The 19,084-nt window shown below is 42.1% G+C and overlaps 2 protein-coding genes and 1 pseudogene across 4 annotated transcripts in view; 2 read left to right on the forward strand and 1 right to left on the reverse strand.

The window, feature by feature from the left end:
• APTX (aprataxin) overlaps positions 1–19,084 on the forward strand; it is a 338,894-nt gene that overhangs the window by 182,554 nt on the left and 137,256 nt on the right. The window lies entirely within an intron of this gene.
• Positions 184–679, forward strand: LOC125150592 (microtubule-associated proteins 1A/1B light chain 3B-like; annotated as a pseudogene).
• Positions 10,129–10,836, reverse strand: TMEM215 (transmembrane protein 215). Its single transcript, XM_047830695.1, has one exon. It carries the CDS (start codon positions 10,834–10,836, stop codon positions 10,129–10,131), a length of 708 nt encoding a protein of 235 aa, XP_047686651.1.

The raw sequence follows: 19,084 nt of genomic DNA on the forward strand, positions 1-19,084 counted from the left end.
ATGTGGGGCTCCAACCCACAAACAGTGAGATCATGACCTGAGCCAAGGTTGGATGCTTAACTGACTGAACCAGCCAGGTGCTTCACAAGCTCTAAATTATTTTAGACACAGTCAGAGCCTCCGCCACTCCCACAGCTGCCTGGAACAGACGGGACCTTGCCTCTCTGCCTCACCTTCCTCACCATGCCTTCGGAGAAGATCTTCAAGCAGCACCACACCTTCCAACAAAGAATAGAAGATGTCCGACTTATCCGAGAGCCCCTGCATCCTATGAAAATCCCAGTGATAATAGAACAGTACAAGGGTGAGAGCTACTTCCTGTCCTGGACAAAACCAAGTTTCTTGTACCTGATCATGTCAACATGAGTGAGCTCATCAAGATCTTTAGGAGGCACAGCATTCTTCCTGTTAGTGAATGGACACAGTGTGGTGAGTGTGTCCACGCACATTTCTGAAGTATATGAAAGTGAGGAGGATGAAGATAGATTCCTGTATATGGTATACACTCAGGAGACATTTGGAATCAAAGTGTCTGTGTAAGACTAGAAAAGTACATCTGTTCTAGAATTTTTTTCAGCCCTTACTAAGGAAAAAAGGGATTTTACCAACTGAGATTGATCCGTTCATCCAACCACAGATCGTCAAGACAGTAGTGTTCCTGCCTAGGAGTTGTAGGAAGTTGTTTTGTACTGCAGGCAGGAAAACGGAGCTCCAAATGAGCACATTCAGCTTTGGAAAACTATTATTTAACCGAGGCTGTTTTTTTTTTTCAAATTTAGACATTTGAAGATAAAATACTTTGCATTCTAAGTTGCCAATAATAAAAAAAAAGAGCTCCAAATTATTTTAGTGCATCTAAGAGCAAAACAATTGTTTGAAAGGTGGACTGCTTAATTTGATTAGTTATTTGTCTCCAAGTGGAAAGGAACCTTGCCCCTGAAATGCAACCAAATCAAACAGTTGCTTGTTGAATCAATTCTTCTTAAAGTAGAATTCTGTTAAACCTGTGAACTCTAGTCAAGATGAGTCTAATCTTCCTTCCTAATGGTTGTGCTGCAGACAAGCAGGCTGGCCAGGTCTTCTTCCTCTGTATAATAAGAGGCCAATGGGATTATTTCTAAGCTTCCTTCCATCTCTGACAGTCTGGTACAGGGTCCCTTGGCCTAGCAAATCCTAAATGTGATGGGGGGAGAGGCTCAAGGCATGGCTTGGCCCTTCTCTACCTGGCCCCCTCTCCAGCCATCTAATGATGCTGTGCATTTCTCCAAATAAATATGTGTTGTGCTTTCTCTTCTTTCTTTGCCTTCATAAACAGTGTTTTCTTGGCTTGGAACACTTTCTTCCCTCTTTAGTCAGCTACTTCCTACGCATTCTTCAGGTCTCATATCAGACATTTTCTCCCATGACACTGTGATACTGTGATTCATATTAAGGAATGTGTATTTGGTCTTTGTCCAGTTTCTGGCATAAAGCTCCTAAAACTGTAGAAATTTCCTAGGTGGTGACCACCATGAAGGTGTCTTTTGTTATGTCAGTGAGGTGACTTTTGGAAAACCCCTGCGTCACCAGATGGGGGCTAGTTGCCAGGGGAATCAACCTCTTGATTAGAGGGTTGGAAATTTCAGTCCCACCCACTGATCTCTGGGGAGGGGAGTGGGGCTGGAGATTGAGTCAGTCACCAATGGCCAATGATTTGATCAGTTATGCCTATATGATGAGGCCTCTCTATAAAAACCCAAGAGGTTGGACCAGGAGACTTTTCAGGTTGATGAACAGGCTGAGATTCAGTGAGAGTGGTGTGATCTGAGAGGGTATGGAAGCTCTGTCCCCCCTTTTTTTTTTAATTTTTAAATGTTTATTTTTGAGAGAGAGGGAGAGAGAGATAAAGTGCGAGCAGGGGAAGGGCAGAGAGAAAGGGGGACAGAGGATCCAAAGCTGACTCTGAGTTGACAGCAGAGAGCCCCATGTGGGGCTGGAACTCACAAACTGTGAGACCATGCTGAAGTTGGACACTTAACCAACTGAGCCACCCTGGCGCATTGTTTTACTCAGAAGCCTCCCCCTGCTAGGCTGTGAGCTCCATAAAAACAGGAGCTTTGTCTATTCGTTGTGGTTATCTCAGACCAGCACAACACCCAGCACTGCTTAACCAGGACTTGTTGAGTGAAGGAATGCATGCTAGGCTGCTTGTGGAAAGAGGGGATACAGAGGACAGAGACCAGGCAAGGCTGACAAAGGTGTAATCAGTGACTCTTCTCCTGTGTGAGGACCTCCATGAGGCCATGGTTGCACATTGCCCTTCATTGTGTTTGCTGCTGGCCTCTATTCTTTTTTTTTTTTATTTTTTTTTCAACGTTTATTTATTTTTGGGACAGAGAGAGACAGAGCATGAATGGGGGAGGGGCAGAGAGAGAGGGAGACACAGAATCTGAAACAGGCTCCAGGCTCTGAGCCATCAGCCCAGAGCCTGATGCGGGGCTGGAACTCAGGGACCCCGAGATCGCGAGATCGTGCTGAAGTCGGACGCTTAACCAACTGCGCCACCCAGGCGCCCCTGCTGGCCTCTATTCTAACACAGGAGGGTGAGCGGTGAGCTTTGGAGGGACTTTAGGCTTGTGGGGGAGCAACAATTCTGGGCTCCATGTTTTTCCTACCTGAAGGGTGAGAGCCTTTTGGGGGCTGGGAATCTCCAGGGAGGAGAACTCAGCCTAGCCCTGTTCCTTGTCTGTCCTTGCCTCTGCCAGGCACACACTGATGGGCTCTCTGTCCTGGTCTTGGTATTACTGCTCATATCTCACACCCTGTTCTTTCAGTGGGACATTTTTGTTGAATTTATGCATTTAAATGATTTAACTTTGAATACTTCTCCTAATAGTATTTACTTATACTCCTTTAACTTTCTAGTTTTTATTGTGCTTTTTAGTCTTTTGAGTAATTTTTTTTTTTTTTTTAAGTAGGCTCAAGCCCAACTTGGGGCTTGAACTCACCACCTGATCAGGACCTAAGCTGAGATCAAGAGTAGGATGCATAAGCCACTGAACCACCTAGGCACCCCTCTACTGAATAATTTTTAAGCCAGTTTGATCTTATTTAATGGATGCTATTTTACATTCCTTTTGACTCTGTCCAGCCAGTAAGATATTTTTAGCTAAATTTTGCCCTTATTGGAAGATACTCTTAAATTGTTTATATTTCTTTTCTTAGCCATTTAAAAAAATGTATCAAAATTCTCTAGTATTTTCCTTTTATTCTTTTCAGTTTTAAAACATTTTTCTGTTTGGTTTATCCTCTCAGTCCATTTTCTAGCATTTGGTGCTAAGTTTGAGATGCTAAGGTGGTGATGTCAGGGGAGTATGTCACAACAGTGACTGGCTTAATGAGGGATTGTTGGCTCTTCTCCCTGTGCTGACAGTTCCATACAGACACATTCTTCTTTTGCTATACCCTTCCCTACTCATACTCAAATGAGATCCTTTTTGCTGTTGCTGAAGGATAATCGCCATGGTCAAGAAAAAGACTTACTCAAATTAAATGCCACTTTTACCCAGTCAGATAGTTTGGGAAATTCACAGGGTAAGTTTTATGAGTTGGAAGTTTATTAAGAATGGCCTCACTACTACTCAGGGGAATTGCTGAGCAGTGCCATCATCTTGTTCCAGAACAAACCAGAGCCTTCTCTAAACAACAAACCAGTCTCTGAGCATCTCACAGTCTTTGTGGAGAAGAAAAGCTTCACTGAGGGTGGGGAGTGAGGGTCTGCAACTCAGCCCCCTGAGAGTGTCCTGAAAGAATACCCAGGTGGCCTAGAAAGTCCTGTTAAGGATTATTGGATGGAAGCATAATAGAAGGACAATAGCCAGGCTGGGGAATTATATTTTGTTGACCTACTTACAGAATTAACCCGAGTACATTGATTCACCTTCTTTCTGGTCAGGAATTCAAAAGCTTGGTTGTCAGGTGCTTCTAGAACCACTAGTTCTTGTTGCATGTGTAGTATGGTCACTGACTCATGGAGGGAGGCAGGGAGTGGGAGTTAGGTCAGGCATGGAGGGAGGAGAAAATATTCTGGAATGGTTTATTTCTTTCTTCTCCTTGTTATGTAAGATGTGGTTTTCCCAAAGAAACAATATGCTAAATTAAAGTTAGGGTCCCAACCCACAGAAGCCTATTTTAACCCATGTTTTTGCTGACTATATTAAATTTAATTTAGTTCAAATCAAGAAGGTAGATTTTTTTTTTTCCCTGCGAGAATGGGGAAGAAGGAAGGCTGTGAGAGTGACCCAAGTGGTGCAATTTAGAGTTTTCATTGAGCAGGGCAAAGTGTGTGTGGGGAGGGTGGAGTGGAAAGATGAATAAAATGTGACCCCTGCCCTCAAAGAACTCACACTGTAGTTGGAGAGACAAACACACACTCAGCTAATATGTGCAATGATAATGGTGGAGGTAATGTCACATCAGAGAACAGTAGAATTATTAGTTCTAGGTGGGAACATCTAAAAGATTGTGGAAGATGTGGCCGCTGCCCTTTGAAGGATGTTAGGGTGTTAAACAGCAGAAGGGTGAGGAAAGGGTGGACGTTTGAGGCAGAGGAAAGGACTGGGCAAAGGCTCAGGATGGTCAGCTGCAGGGCAAAATCAGGGCATAGCCAAGAAGCTGCCACAGAGTATCAGAAGTGGGAGGGAAGAGCGTAGGGGCAGGTGGGCCTTTTTGAGTTGGTCCGAAGGTATGTTCACACTTTTCATGTTGAATTACAGGCAGGTGATGTTCAAAAGTCTATTTTTTCTAAACAGATGTGGTCTGGCCTCAGCCTGAAGGGATGTCTCATATATAATAATTTATTACCACAGAGAGTAAGAAAGTGATTAATTGCAAAAACATTTGTTGTGTTTAACTTTCTTGGGATAGATTTTTCAAAGAGCAGCACAAGAGATGTTTTAATAGCCTTATGTCCTGTTTTGTAACTGGTCCATTCTGTAACACTGTACTTTGTGATGGATAAAGCATGTAAAGCCTTGCACTATCGTTGAGGATACCAAGTCTGCAGGTTCTAACATGCAGTCAGGAAGAGAAGTAGAGGGAAAAATAAAGAAAGGGTCTCTAAGAAGGGTCAGGCTCAGGAATAATTTGCAAAAGATTGTGGAGATCTTATTTCAATGTCCACCTGTTTGTGAGTATCTGGACAGCATCATGTATAAACATTTTTGTTTTGGGTGTTCATGGAGTAAGGAACCTGTGGTAGGTGGTGAGAAATCAAAGTCTGACTTAGTGGTGTTTCCATGATTTCATATTACCTAGACAAGAGGCTGAATGGAATTTAGTCCTTTATTGAGGTACCTGCTTGAGCCAAGCACTTGTCCATATCTCCATCTTCAGTTCAATTTTTCCATTGAGGAATTGAAACAGAAAACTCATGAGTAGTCTATTGAATTCCTGAAATTCCAGTTCACTTGCAAGTCACTAATAGGTAGCAATATATATATATATATATATATATATATATATATATATACACACACACATGTTAAATATATTATAAAATATATGGTAAGATACTTTAAAGATATGCTGTTGAAATATTACAAACTAATTATTGTATATATTTAGTTTTTATTTTACCTGTTCAACATTATGCTCTTGAAGATGGACACCATTGTAATCTGATTTTGAGATATGCACTTAACTGGGAAAATGTCCCATCTTACCCTTAACAATATGGGCTCCATCTCATCTCATTCTTTTTTTTTTTTTTTCTAATTTTTTTTATGTGTATTTATTTTTGAGAAGAGAGAGAGAGCAAAAGAGAGAGACAGAGAGAAAGAGGGAGACACAGAATCTGAAACAGGCTCCAGGCTCTGAGCTGTCAGCACAGAGCTGGACATGGGGCTTTAACTCATGGACTGCAAGATCATGACCTGAGCTGAAGTTGGATGCTCAACTGACTGAGCCACCCAGGTGCCCCATCTCATCTCATTCTTAAAAATACTGACTCTGGTCCCAATGGGGGGACCTTTTTATAGAAGCATTATTTTGTCTCTTGCCCTATGTCTTGCCCATGAGTCAAGAGAAAACCAACAATGTCAAGTGTTTGATCCTTGTACACATTTCTGTCCCCTCACTCTCATCTATAAGGAGGCAGCTTTTCGACTGTAGATTTCTTTGGGAAAAGTATAAATAATGTAGTTGTGTTACCAAAAATAGGAAAAAAAACACATACAAAACCATCCATAAAGCATGCTATCTGGCTAGCAATAAGAAATGGCATGTTAAGGGACGCCTGGGTGGCTCAGTCGGTTAAGCGTCCGACTTCGGCTCAGGTCATGATCTCACGGTCCGTGAGTTCGAGCCCCGTGTCGGGCTCTCTGCTGACAGCTCAGAGCCTGGAGCCTGTTTCCGATTCTGTGTCTCCCTCTCTCTCTGACCCTCCCCCGTTCATGCTCTGTCTCTCTCTGTCTCAAAAATAAATAAACATTAAAAAAAAAAAAAGAAATGGCATGTTAAATTATGGTACCTCTCAAAAATGGCATAATATGCAATTGTTAAATGGTAATCAGGAACACTGCATAGAAACATGAAAACATACTTAGGATATAAATCAAATAGAAAAGAAAAACACACAATTATAATACATAAGGTGCATACAGGGAAGTCCTAGAAGATAATATGCTAAAATGGAAATACAGTAGTTCTATTAGGATAGTGGAGCTGTGGATTAAGAGCATTTATTTTTCCTCTAACATTATAAAGTAATAGTAACAGTGAATTCACCAAGTAAATGGTGCTATAGGTCCAGAGGGGAGATATTAATAAATAAATAGAGGTTGGATATTACAAAAGGGCAAAACATTTAAAAGAATGAATCTTCCTTCCCTACATGTGCCAGCTCAGTGGGTTATAAGACCCACTGAGTATTGGAAACATTTTCAAAGAAGCTGGTTAGTAGGGTTTGGAAGAGAGTCTGAGCTTCACCATATCTGGATTTTGTTTGCTGTGATTGTAATAGAATCTAAATCTTGAAACAGTTGTCTAAACGTGCTCCAGCTTGGGTATCTTGGCTGAATTCACACTTAAATTCAAGAAACATTTTGGAAAAAGAACCCATGTGCATAATAGATAAGAGTGTCGAACAAGAAAAAGTCAATAGAAAACATTTCAAAAATAAAATGCCTATTTAAATCAAGTTGAAATGACTATTTGGATTAACAACGAGTGAAAAAAATAACTGGTGCATACTTATATTTATGCCTTTTTGAAAGCTCTTGAAGGGAACAGGGAACAATCCTCATGTCTATTGAGTTAATATTAACAGTTTGCTGAAACAGTTGACTGGAATGAGCTGCTGTGTTTCCTCTAACAAGCTCAGACACTTTTCTCACCTTGCTTTCCTTTTCTTCCAAATCTTTTCAATAGAATGGCTGTTTTTCCTGAATACTACTTAACAGGTATTGGTTTGGGGCACTAGGCTACCTTGCTGTATATTAGGAGGGGGTTGCTTAATAGAAGATGTTAAAAATAAATCACACACACAATCACACATTTTATTCTCTCTGGTCAAAGTTCAGTCACCCAGTTAACATTTGCAAACCATTGTTTTAGCATTGCAGAAAATGCCCTCAAATGCATATTTAGATACCTTATGTGTCTTAAGTAGGTGGATAGAAGATGAAGACTGAAGGAAGTTTCTTCTGAAAAAGAACTTGAAAATGTGATAAAATACCTTAGATTTCTAAACTAGTAATTGACTTTGGATGTGGACATTGGAATGTGTATGTGATATCAAGGAGTTTGTGCTGATTCCAAGAAATCAAAAAGTAACTTTTCCACTCCTTAAGCCATACCTAACACTATAAGCATCTCTTTTCAGACCCTGTGTAGGATTTGCTGAGTGTCTGTGAACATCTCTCTCCAATGTCTTGCTATCTCTTCATCTCTAAAGATGTCCACAAAAAACAAGCAAATTAGAAGTTTTTATTCTTAAGACAGTTATCCAATAATTTTCACCTTCATTGAAACATGATTTCCATCTTTCAAAATGCACTAGAATTATTAAGATGTATTGTGATTTTAGGAAACTCTTTTCCCTCCATGCCAAATCCAAAGTAAATTACATTTAGTGCAAAGGTATGCATTACATTATTTGGGGCTATACCAATATTGAAAAAATTTTACCCTTAATTAACATCTTCATTTTGTTTCCAGAAATGTATTTGTTGAATAAATAATATTTGGTAATAAAACAAATCTGCTTTCATACATCTACAAAATTCTTTTAAGTAGTAGCAAGAATTCAATCCATGTCATACAATTTTTATCATGAATTGCATAACTTTGGCATGAATTTTGCTGTAACTCATTTCCTGGCATTATATAAAGTGTCATTGACATAATGCCACAGAATATTCAAACTGGGAAGGAGCGACAGACATACTCTAGTGTAAGTCGGTCCCACTCCTCCTTGATTTCTGAGGAGCAAGAACTGAAGTACAAGAAGACAAAATTTGCCCAGGATCACACATCTCATTTTCTGACATTTAAGCCCTACTTAAAAAAAAAAAAATTATACTTTTGATGCTGCACTTGATTTGGAAATTGTGATTTTTAAAGCCATGATTCTTAAGACTGAATAATTGCTACACTTAAAGACTTGCAGAATTGGACCTGAAATACACAAAAGAGTTTTGTCCAGAATTTTTGTCCTCAATTTCCCTTTTAGGAGAAAGTTGCTTAAACTATCTGATCATTAAAAATAAATCATCATTCTTTGAAAAATGCAAAATATTCTGATATTCAAGATGAAATATACCACGATTTCTCTACATAATTTTAACAGGGACTAAATAGTATTCTGGCTGATTGCCCTCTTGTCTATTACAATTATGCGAGTGAAATAGAAAATACATGTTAGGATCCTATTGTGATTTTTTTTCCTCAGTAGCAAAAAATTAAGTGTAAAATAAAACAGACCTTTGTCATGCAATGTTCACTGATTAGATGAACTTCATAAAAACTGAGCTTTAGTTAAATCTAGTATATTAACTCTTGTTTCATTGGCATTTATAGTCTTTGTGAATGTTGAATAAATGTACAAATAATGACACTTCCAGAAGTTTAACCATGGCATTTTATGTAAATTCTGCGTAAAGTTCAAGACTAATGTATTGACTTCATAGTTTCCAGGTTTTAAAAGGCATATAGGAATAGTAATTACCAGTACATATCTCCCAGAAAGGTTAAAGACACTTGTATACATATGTAAAGCCCATTTTGACTTGATGAACACAATTCTAATCTATGAAAATATTATGTCAAGTCATTTTGCACCTGATGAGGAAATTATACATGAATGATAGTAAATGTTAAAAAACACTTAAGATAAAGACCCAGTAAATCAATTTAAATGAAGAGTTTGAGAACTAACATAGCCATCTAAAATTGTTAGTTTTTTTACTTAGCTGTTCACACTTATTTTACTTTATTTGAAATCTCTGATCTGGTCAGAGGATAATGTCATAAAACTCAATTACATAATTCAACTGTTTTTAACTCCCCTTTCTCCAAAATCCATCCCACCTAAAGAGGGATGTAGCTTTTCTATCTTGACTTTTTTTCCTTCAGCAAATAAATATTAAGTGTGAAGAGCTTTCACCGGAGAAAAATCATTTCATATAATGAAGCACTAAATTGTTTTGTCTTTCAATTTATTCAGACTGAAAGCAGCTCAGTTTCCCTATGGCAAGCCCGTGTATCGTTTCATGGCTGATATCTGCAGCCCACTCTAGATTTTTCTTCCTTTTAGCAGGTGCTGGGTAGCACTTTCTGGGTTACCAGAAACATCCACTTTCTGGATGTTTACAAAACATCCAGCATGATTTAGTTGTTAAAAAGCAACTGGAATTGCTTCCTCTCCTACCAGATGCCTCTTCCAGTGTCCTTAACCCTTATCACCCTTCCCTAAAATATGTCCCCAACATGCCTATTTACATGGCTCTCAGGAACCCCAGGTTTGCATATCCATCACATACCAAGTCAATTTCTAACAGTGTGAAGGCTGTTGGAACAGGGCAGTTTCCTTCCCCTGGAAGCTGAGTGTAGCCACGTTTCTATCAACAAAGCGACTCTTGTATGCAAAGCTCAGACTATTGTCTCGTGGTCCCACCTGCCTTGACTCTGATTGATGTAACAACAGTATCTGTCATAGGGACTGTTCTGCTTGTAGGAGCAAACGATGATACTGTCCTGGGGCACAAAGAAGATGCTGTCCTCAGGCTCAGGGCACTCAGATCTGTCCCAGGCTGAGCATTTGGCATCCAAGGCACTGTAGGCTAAGGAACTGCCTGAGGGACAGTAGCCATCCAGGTATCTGGATGTCTCCTCCTGATGCCCACTGTGGACCAGGCTCTGGCATTCTCCTTCTTCCGTGGGTGTGGGGGTGGTGATGGAACTGGCCACAGGCACCTCGGTCTGCCCCTGGCAGGGAGGCTTTCCTCTGAGGCCCGCCTTCTTAGCCAGCTCATCTGAGCTTCCCTTTCCTGACTCCAGGTCTGAAGGGGTCCTCAGCAGTTCCACCACCTCCTTGTCCCTGGGTTTCCGGAAGCAGGGCAACTTGCGGGCCCACAGCAGCTCATTTTCCGGCCACTTAGTGCATCCCTCAGTTTTCCTGGCCAGGGCAATGGCTGCAATGCCTGGCAGGCAGATGGCTGGCCCGATGGCCAGGAGGGGTATGTTTCCCAGAGTCTCTCCTTTCATCCCAGAGACGGTGAACATGAAGCCAAAGACCAGAAAGACACTGACCAGGGCTACCACTAGCCCAGTCCTCGGGTTAATGTCATCAGGCCGCATCTTTCACTCCATCCAGGTTGGGGGCTGCTTGCTGGCTAGGGAGCAGCGGTCCTCTCTTCTGTCAGAGGCAAAACCACAGTGGGTTAAAAAAAAACAAAACAAAAAACCAAAAACAGAAAAGAAAAGAAAACCATCAATTTCCCACTCACCAACTCTCTATCTCTCTTACTCTTTGTCTCTCTCCACTTGTCTGTCAATCGCAGTCTCTGGGTCTCTATTTCTCCCTCTGTTTCTGTTGCATGCTCTCTTGCTCTCTCTCGTTCTCTCAGTCTATCTATCTCTTATTATTGCAGCTTCTGCCTCTTTCATATAAACATCCACCCACTGGGGTCACTGAGATACCTGAGGTTTCCTGCCGTCTCCCAGGAGCAGGGAAAGAAGCCAGTCTGAGTCTCCTTAGAAACCTCCACAACAGCTGTCCCCTCGGCTCTCTCCCTTGTTTCTGGAAGGAAAGCCTAGCTTTCCCCACTGACTCTGCATCCAGGAGGTGGGACGTGAGAGTGCGTCTCTCCCAACAGTGCCCGTCGGTCTCCAGAGCTCTGGGAATGGAGTGACAGCACAGCCCAGCGCCCGGCTCTGCGCGCAGAGCATCGGGTGCTGGAGGGAGGAAGGACTTAGTCTGCGAAAGAGGGAAAACGGCGCGCGAGTCTGGCCTCGTTACATCACTTTCAGAGCAAGCTCAGAAACAAAGAAGGACGCGCGGGGGCGCGAGGGGTTCAGACCCCAGGGAGAGCCACCCGGGCAGACGAAGTTGCCCAGAGCCCAGTCGGGGCGCTTGGAGCAGCTGGAGTCCGTTCCGCCGCTGCCCAGGAGGGCTGAGCAGGACGGCTGCAAAGGCCTCCGTGCTTGGGGAGGGCCGGGGGGTGCGAGGCTGTCGCGGGGCCGGAGAACGGAACTCCAGTAGGTTTGCCCACGGGGCAGCCTGGACTCCGAGTTCACCGTCCGAGGGCCAGAGATGCTAGCTGGAGATATCCCTCGGGGACCTGGACCTTTATCGAGTTACAAATCTAGGTGATCCAACCCGACTGACAGCAGCTCCCAAGAGGTTCTCCGACTGCCCGTCTCTCAACCTCGAGGCTGAGGTTCTCGGGGCTCAGAGGGCTGCACTCCTCCAGGGTCCCGCCGCCCGCGGGCTGCCCTGGGTCCGGGCGCTGGGCGGCAGCGGCGTGCAAAGGCGCTCCAGCAGCAGCGCGGGCTGCGCCGCCGGAGCCCACAGGACCGGCTCCCAGGCTGACACAGTGGTGAGGAGTGGGTGTCAGGTCTTGCTCGAGACTTCTGGGGAGTCAGCAGAGCCTTTCCCCCTGGTCTTCCAGCTCTGGACCCTGGTGGGAGTGGTTTTGGAGCTGGGATCCTACTCCAACACTGCGGTGGTGCCAGCCAGGCTGTCTGGGCCGAGGAAGAAGGGCTCTCTGACCCCGGATCCCTATCCCTGCGAGTGGCACCTGACACCTAGCTAGCGAGGAGAAGTAGGGGCCTTGACTGGGTAGGTCAGGCCGAACAGTCCGTCCTGCAGCTCCAGCTTTGGGGGATTCTCTCCTCCCTTGCTGAAGCTGCCTGACTGTTCCCACTGCAGTGGGGGGGATGGATTCTTCTGGCCGCAGGGGCAAGACTGGTTTGGCTGTGGTTCTTCAACAAGGATGTTCATTTAAGCTAGATGGGGAATAGTAAGTAAGGAAGAGAAAAGAAAAGAGTGTATACTCTTTCATGTCAAGGCACTGCAGTGGAAAGAACTTTGAAAGAGCTGTGACATCCAGGCCTTCCCCTGCTTAAACAAGCTGTGTGTTCTTGGGAAAGTGACTTAACCTTCCTGAGAGTCAGTGGACTCATCTGCAAAATGAGAATAGTACTACCAAATATGTGGGGAAGCATCATGAGGACTAAGAAAATGTAAAACTCTTAGCACATGCTTGGTAAGTGGTCCTTACTCACAACGTGGGTGAAATATATATATTTACATATTATGTCATAATCAATGTAAGGCATGAGCCAAATCATAAAGGGCCTAACTGTGGGGCTAAGGACCTTCAGTTTTATCCAGTAGGCAATGAGAACCATGGAAATATGTTCAGCAAGGATCAACACAAAAGTATTCCATTTTTGACATGGTGACAGCAGATTAGAGGGCAGGTTGCAAGGGGTAAGGGTGGAAGCAGGGAGACCTTCCAGGAGGACAGTGCAGTCAGCCAGGCAAGGCATGATAGGGGGCTGAACAATGTGGGACTAGAGGAGGTTAGAAGAAAGTGAATTTGAAGCATAGTTAAGGGGAGAGTCAAGTGTCTTGGATCCGAGGAAGTAAGATGGTAGTAGGAGTCAGGGTTGACTCCCATGTTTCTCACTCATTCATCTGAGTAGATCAGGAATCAGACTCCTAATTTTCCATGTCATCTATTGTGTGTGTCTTTTGTACTCGTGTTTGTTCGATAGCTGCTGTATCTGTGGATATAGAATCGTTATTTTGGGAAAGAAAGGGGAAACGGCAAAGGGTTAGAGTGAGATGCCAACTGTTTGACCATTTGTATCACTTTTTCTTGACAGCCTTACCAAGTAGATAGACATCTGCTTATATCCCTTGGCCAGAGGGATGTCATATGGGCCATCTCTAGACGCAAAAGAGCTTGGGAGATCACAGTTTAATTTTTAACCAGGTTCACTGCCACTCTGAAAAACAATAAGGATTTCGTTAGCAAGGAAAAAGAGGAGAATGAATATTAATTAAGGAGCATCTTGCGGGGTGTGCCACAGTTATTGAACACTTACCTTCTTGAAACCCTTTCTTGTCTTGCCTTTACTGACACCATTCTATCCCAATTTCCCTTCTATCCTCTTGGCCACTCATTCGTCAGCTACTTGGTAATGTCATCTTTATTTTATTTATTTTTATTTTTAACAGAGTCCTGGGATGCTGATCTTCTGCTGGCTATGTCCCTGTTGCTTCCTTCCTGACTTCTTTTCCCACTTTATAATAGTTTTAAACACCAAGTGGATAGGATGACAACCCCTAAATTTATCTCATTAACTTTGTCCTTTTTCTTAAGTTTCAGATTTGTAATACCTAGCTGTCTGCTTGATATCTGTCTATATGGTACACAGACACCTCAAACTCAACATGACCCCAGTTGAGCTCATCGAATTTCCTTGAAACTTGCTTGTTCTCATTTGACCCCAGCTGAGATGTTTGCACCTGTCCTCTCTTCCTTCCTCTCCCTAACAACCTGCACCCTGTAAGTCACCCAAGTCATCATAGTCTTACCTCCTAAATCCCTTGATCTTCTCCTCTTGTACCTGTGGCCTGACGCAAATCACTTTACCTCCCTGGGTTTTAATTTCCTGTGAAACAAAGGCTTTGGATGAGGGGCTAGCTGAGGTTCGTTTCAGCTCTACCAATCCATGCTTCTCTGAGAGTCACTTCTGCAGGGTCGGACTGATGTCTTTGTTGTGTAGGTGCTCTGACAATAGTGCTGGAAGCCAGTTGGATTTTACTTTTTTTATTTTTTAGTTTAACATTTATTTATTTTTGAGAGACATAGCATGAGCAGGGGAGGGGCAGAGAGAGAAGGAGACACAGAATCCCAAGCAGGCTTCGAGCTCTGAGCTGTCAGCACAGAACCTGACGTGGGTCTCGAACTCATAAGCCGTGAGATCATGACCTGAGCCGAAAGTCAGACGCTCAACTAACTGAACCACCCAGGTGCCCCTCCCCCCAAGTTGGATTTTAAATAAGCAATGTTGCTGAACAGAGACCTCTATTCACTTGTACAATCATCTAATTCCATTCTGACTTTTAAGCCATGCAATTTATCTACTTAAGCATTAGATAAGAGCCATGCATAAAACCACAGGAAACTTCAATTACTGTTTAATTATAAGCCTGATTCTTGAAGCAGTTCCTTCTTAGAGGTAATTTCAGATGGTCTTTGAACAGCAGGTATACTTGCCCAAGTCCAGCAGCAAAAGTGAGTGTGTGTGTGTGTGTGTGTGTGTGTGTGTGTGTGTGTGACATCAATCAGGGTCACAATATTCAGAGCCAAAAACAGCATTCCTAGTATTTAATTCCTTGCCTGTACAGGCTGATTGGACTAGGATTTTAAAGCCTTAAGCAGTTCTTGTAATGCTGTAACCATATACAGCTATGTACAAAAGCTTTTCATCAGAAAAGAAAGGAAATTCAGGTTAGAATGAGGCTTTGACATGTGGGTATTTGAGAAGGAAATACAGAACCTTTTATTTCTGAAATTATAGAAATCATGGGATTCTGGAATTTGAAGATACTTTGTAAAATATCTACTCTAACCCCCTTTATCGTACAGGTGAAATCCAGAAAGGTTGTGTCTATGCAGTATTACTTGAGTATTTATTATGTGCTTGGCACTGTGCTGTGGATACAAGTCAAACAGGATATGGTCTGCCTTTATAGAACTCACATTCACAGAGTTGAGATGGGTGTATTAGCAGGACAGGATAGATTGTGCCGTGGCAACGAAAGACTTCCAGACCTCAAGGGCTGTATTCTCATACTGCATGTTTATGATGGGTCAGCTGCAGCCTTGCTCCATGTTGTCTTCACTCTGGGATCCAGGCTGATAAGGTAGCCTCTATTTAGGACATTCCACATTCATTGAATCCACGCAACTCAGCTAGAGGCCCTGCACTGGGCCTTCACTGTAGTGGATACTCCCTTGGCTCCTCTAGCTATGCCCTTCTTTATAGACCAAAGTGATGTGCCATACCCGCACACCTTCCTGCCCTTTCTAGACCGTGTGATAGGTACCTGGAAACCTAGAATCCCCTGCCCAAACAGTCTATACTTGCTTCCAGAGCTTGTGCGTAGTTCTTTGCTAAGTCCATCCTCCCAAGTGTTGTGAAGGTGTGCACATCCCTAGGCCTGTGGGATAGCTAAGGGACCACTGTGTTTTGAGTATGGATAAAGCTCTGGTATGCAAGATGGGATGTCTAGACTCTGTCTGTCAGCCCTTTCATGGTTTAGAATAGAACCAGGGATGGGAAGAGAAAGGCAGCATTCACTTTATTTTTGCCTAGAAACTCACACACGTTAGAAACAGGCCTGGTTGGAGGTTTTGGGGAAAGGAAGGAGAAGTCCCAACTGTTTGACAGGCTCCTAGCTGTGCATAGAAAATAGACTTAAGGCAGTTCAAGAGCAGGGAGACCAATTGGGATACTTTACAATTGTCCAGGTGAGAGATGACAGTGACTCAGACCAGAAGTGGGTCAGATTCTGGATGTATCTTAACCTAAGCTGAAGGTTAGTATTTACTGATAGATTTGGGATGTGAGGGAAACTGAGCAATCAAGGATGATTCCAATACTTGAGATTTGAAGTGGGAAATCAAGAACTTGGATTTGGACATGTTAACCTGATATGTCGAACTTGACAATGTTGATAGAGTTGGTGTGCAAGTCTGGATTTTGGGAGAGAAATCTGAGCTGGAGATAATTTCTGGAACTGCTGGGATATGGCTAGCATCTAAAGCCCTGGAGCTAATGAGATAACTTAGGGATCAAACATTGATAGGTTTGAGAAGTCCATATACTAATTACTAAGGAACATCAACATTTTGAGGGTGGGGAGATAAGGAGGAACTAGCAAACTAGCAAGAGACTATGAAGAATTGACCAGTGAGGAGAGAAAATGAAGAGATGTCCAAGAAACAAAAAAGAAGAAAGCATTTCAAGGAAGGGGCAATGATTGCATCAACTCTGTTGCTACGTCAGATATGAAAAGGGCTAAAAAGTAACCACTGGACTTAGCAACGTGAAGGTCATTGGTGACCTTTAAAAGAACAGTTCTGGTGGAGTGGATGGGGGTGAAAGTTTGATTGAAATGAGCCCAAGAGAGAATTGGAGAAGAAGATCAGATAAGGAGAGGAGAGATAACTGAAATGAGTTTTGTTGTTAAAGAGAATAGAGAAATGAGATGAGACCCAGAGGTGGTCATGTGGGGTCAAGAGATAAACTTTTTATTTTATTTTTTAAATGTTTATTTATTTTTTGAGAGAGAGAGAGCAAGCGGGGGGTGGGGGGGCAGAGAGAGAGGGAGACGAGAGAAGGAATCCCAAGCAGGCTCCACACTGTCAGGGCAGAGCTCCACATGGGCCTCGAACTCACAGCGAGATCATGCCCTGAGTCGAAATCAGGAGTCAGATGCTTAACCAACTGAGCCACCCACATGCTGCGTTAAGAGAAAACTTTTTAAGAGATGGGAGGTCTCTTAGCATTTTTCCTGTAAAGATGTAAGATGTAAATTTAAATGACCTTTTTTATCCATTAATTTTTGTAAATATAAAAAATAATACCAATACTAGGGGGCGGCGTGCTAAGATGAGCACTTGTATATGTTGATGGTGGGAATGTATTGGTAATAATTCTTTTTTTTTTAAGTTTATTTCTTTACTTGAGAGACACAGAGACAGTGCAAGTTGGAGAGAGATAGAGAGAGAAAGTGAGAAAGAAGAAATCCCAAGCAAGCTCCGTGCTATCAGTGCAGAGCCTGATGTAGGGCTCGAACTCACGAAACTGTGAGATCATGACCTGAGCTGAAACCATGAATCCCACGCTTAACCAAATGAGCCACCCAGGCGCCCTGGTAATTCTGGAGTGGAAGAAACGTGTCCAGATATGGCAAGAGCCTTAAAAAAGTTCATACCTTTTACATGATCATTATGTTGAAAAATGTCAATAATTGGTGTGTATCGATGGGGAGAACAGACCCAGGCACTATCTAAATAAATTAATTGGTATTTACTTATCTCAAGGTGTATAAGGAGGTCCCCACAGCTTCACTAGGGGGCACACAGGTGGGGATGGTAGTGTCTGAGTAAGGGAGGGTCACATCTGACTCTAGAAGCAAAAGAGTTTCTCTCTAGGTTTACCATATATACATAAGGCTTATTTTCATGAATCAGATCCAGGCATGCTCATAACCTGGCCTCAAGTCTGCTGAGACCACCTGATATGACAGCAGAGTACAGTTCATGAAGCATGAACGAAATCATTATTATCCTTGTACTCTACTCACCCACACAACTGGTGAGTACTTTCTTGAACTCCGTACTATGGAAACAGAATAGAGGCTACTTTGTGGAAATCTCTGAAAGTCTAACAAATTACGACTTTAGACCAGCTCATTGTCCAATACCATAGCCATTAGCCACAGGAGGTTATTTAATTTTAAATTAATTAAAATGAAATGAAATGAAAAATCCAGTTTCTCAGTTGTGCTAGCCACATTTTAGGTGCTCAGTACTCATGTGTGGTGATTGGCTACCATACCAGACAGTGCAAATATATAAAGCATTTCATCATCAGAGAACATTCTATTGGATAGTGCTTGTAGGGCTTCTCATGATCTGTTTGGCTCAGGCATTATGATTCTAGCAGTCTTTCCTGAGGGAATAATCAGTGGTATAAAAACTATTTACGTACATTAGTAGTAAAACACTGGAAAGCATTGAAGTGTCCAATAACAGAGGAAAGGTTATGTATAGTACAGTGCATCCAGAGGAAATATTGTGTATTCAGTTGAGGGAATATTATTCATCCATAAAATTATATTTTAAAGATTTTTTTAGTGACCCATGAAAATGATCTCAATCTAAGGCTAATGAAAAAAACTACTAATAAAAAGATTCTGTTGAAATAACTTGAAAAAATTCTATATTTAATAGGATCCTGATTGCTAAAGAAATCAGAATAGAAAAAAAACAAAAGGAAATATTCTCAAAATATGAACAGTGGCTATTTCTAGGTGGTGGAATGTTTAATAATTGTTATTATATTCTTTCTTTATGTATGAATTTTTCAAAAATTCTACTCTTATTAATAAGAAAAAGTAATTTTAAGAATAAAAGAATAGTCTCCTACAGATATTAAGCACTGAATAAATGGTTGTTGATTCATGAATACTTGAAAGACTAAGTGAACAAATTCAAATTTTCTTAACTCTAAGTTGTCGCTAAATTCATCCTGCCCCTTCCTCATTCTAGTACTTCTTCACAGGAGGGAAAGGATATGGAGTAAATTGGGAAAAGATGAAACTGAAAGAAAGCAAATAGATTTTCATGTTGAATTGGGATTGAACTTTGAAGTTTCTTTCAGATTTATACTAATCACTTTTAAGATTTCTTATAACCCTGTTTTTGGCCTAGAAAATAAAAAATATACTATTTATCCCCCTTTTGACTTACACATGATTGTTTTGATGCACCTGGTTAGAGGCCTGATTCCCTGCATC

This window comes from Prionailurus viverrinus, chromosome D4 (genome assembly GCF_022837055.1).
Source record: "Prionailurus viverrinus isolate Anna chromosome D4, UM_Priviv_1.0, whole genome shotgun sequence".
Taxonomy (NCBI): Eukaryota; Metazoa; Chordata; class Mammalia; order Carnivora; family Felidae; genus Prionailurus; species Prionailurus viverrinus.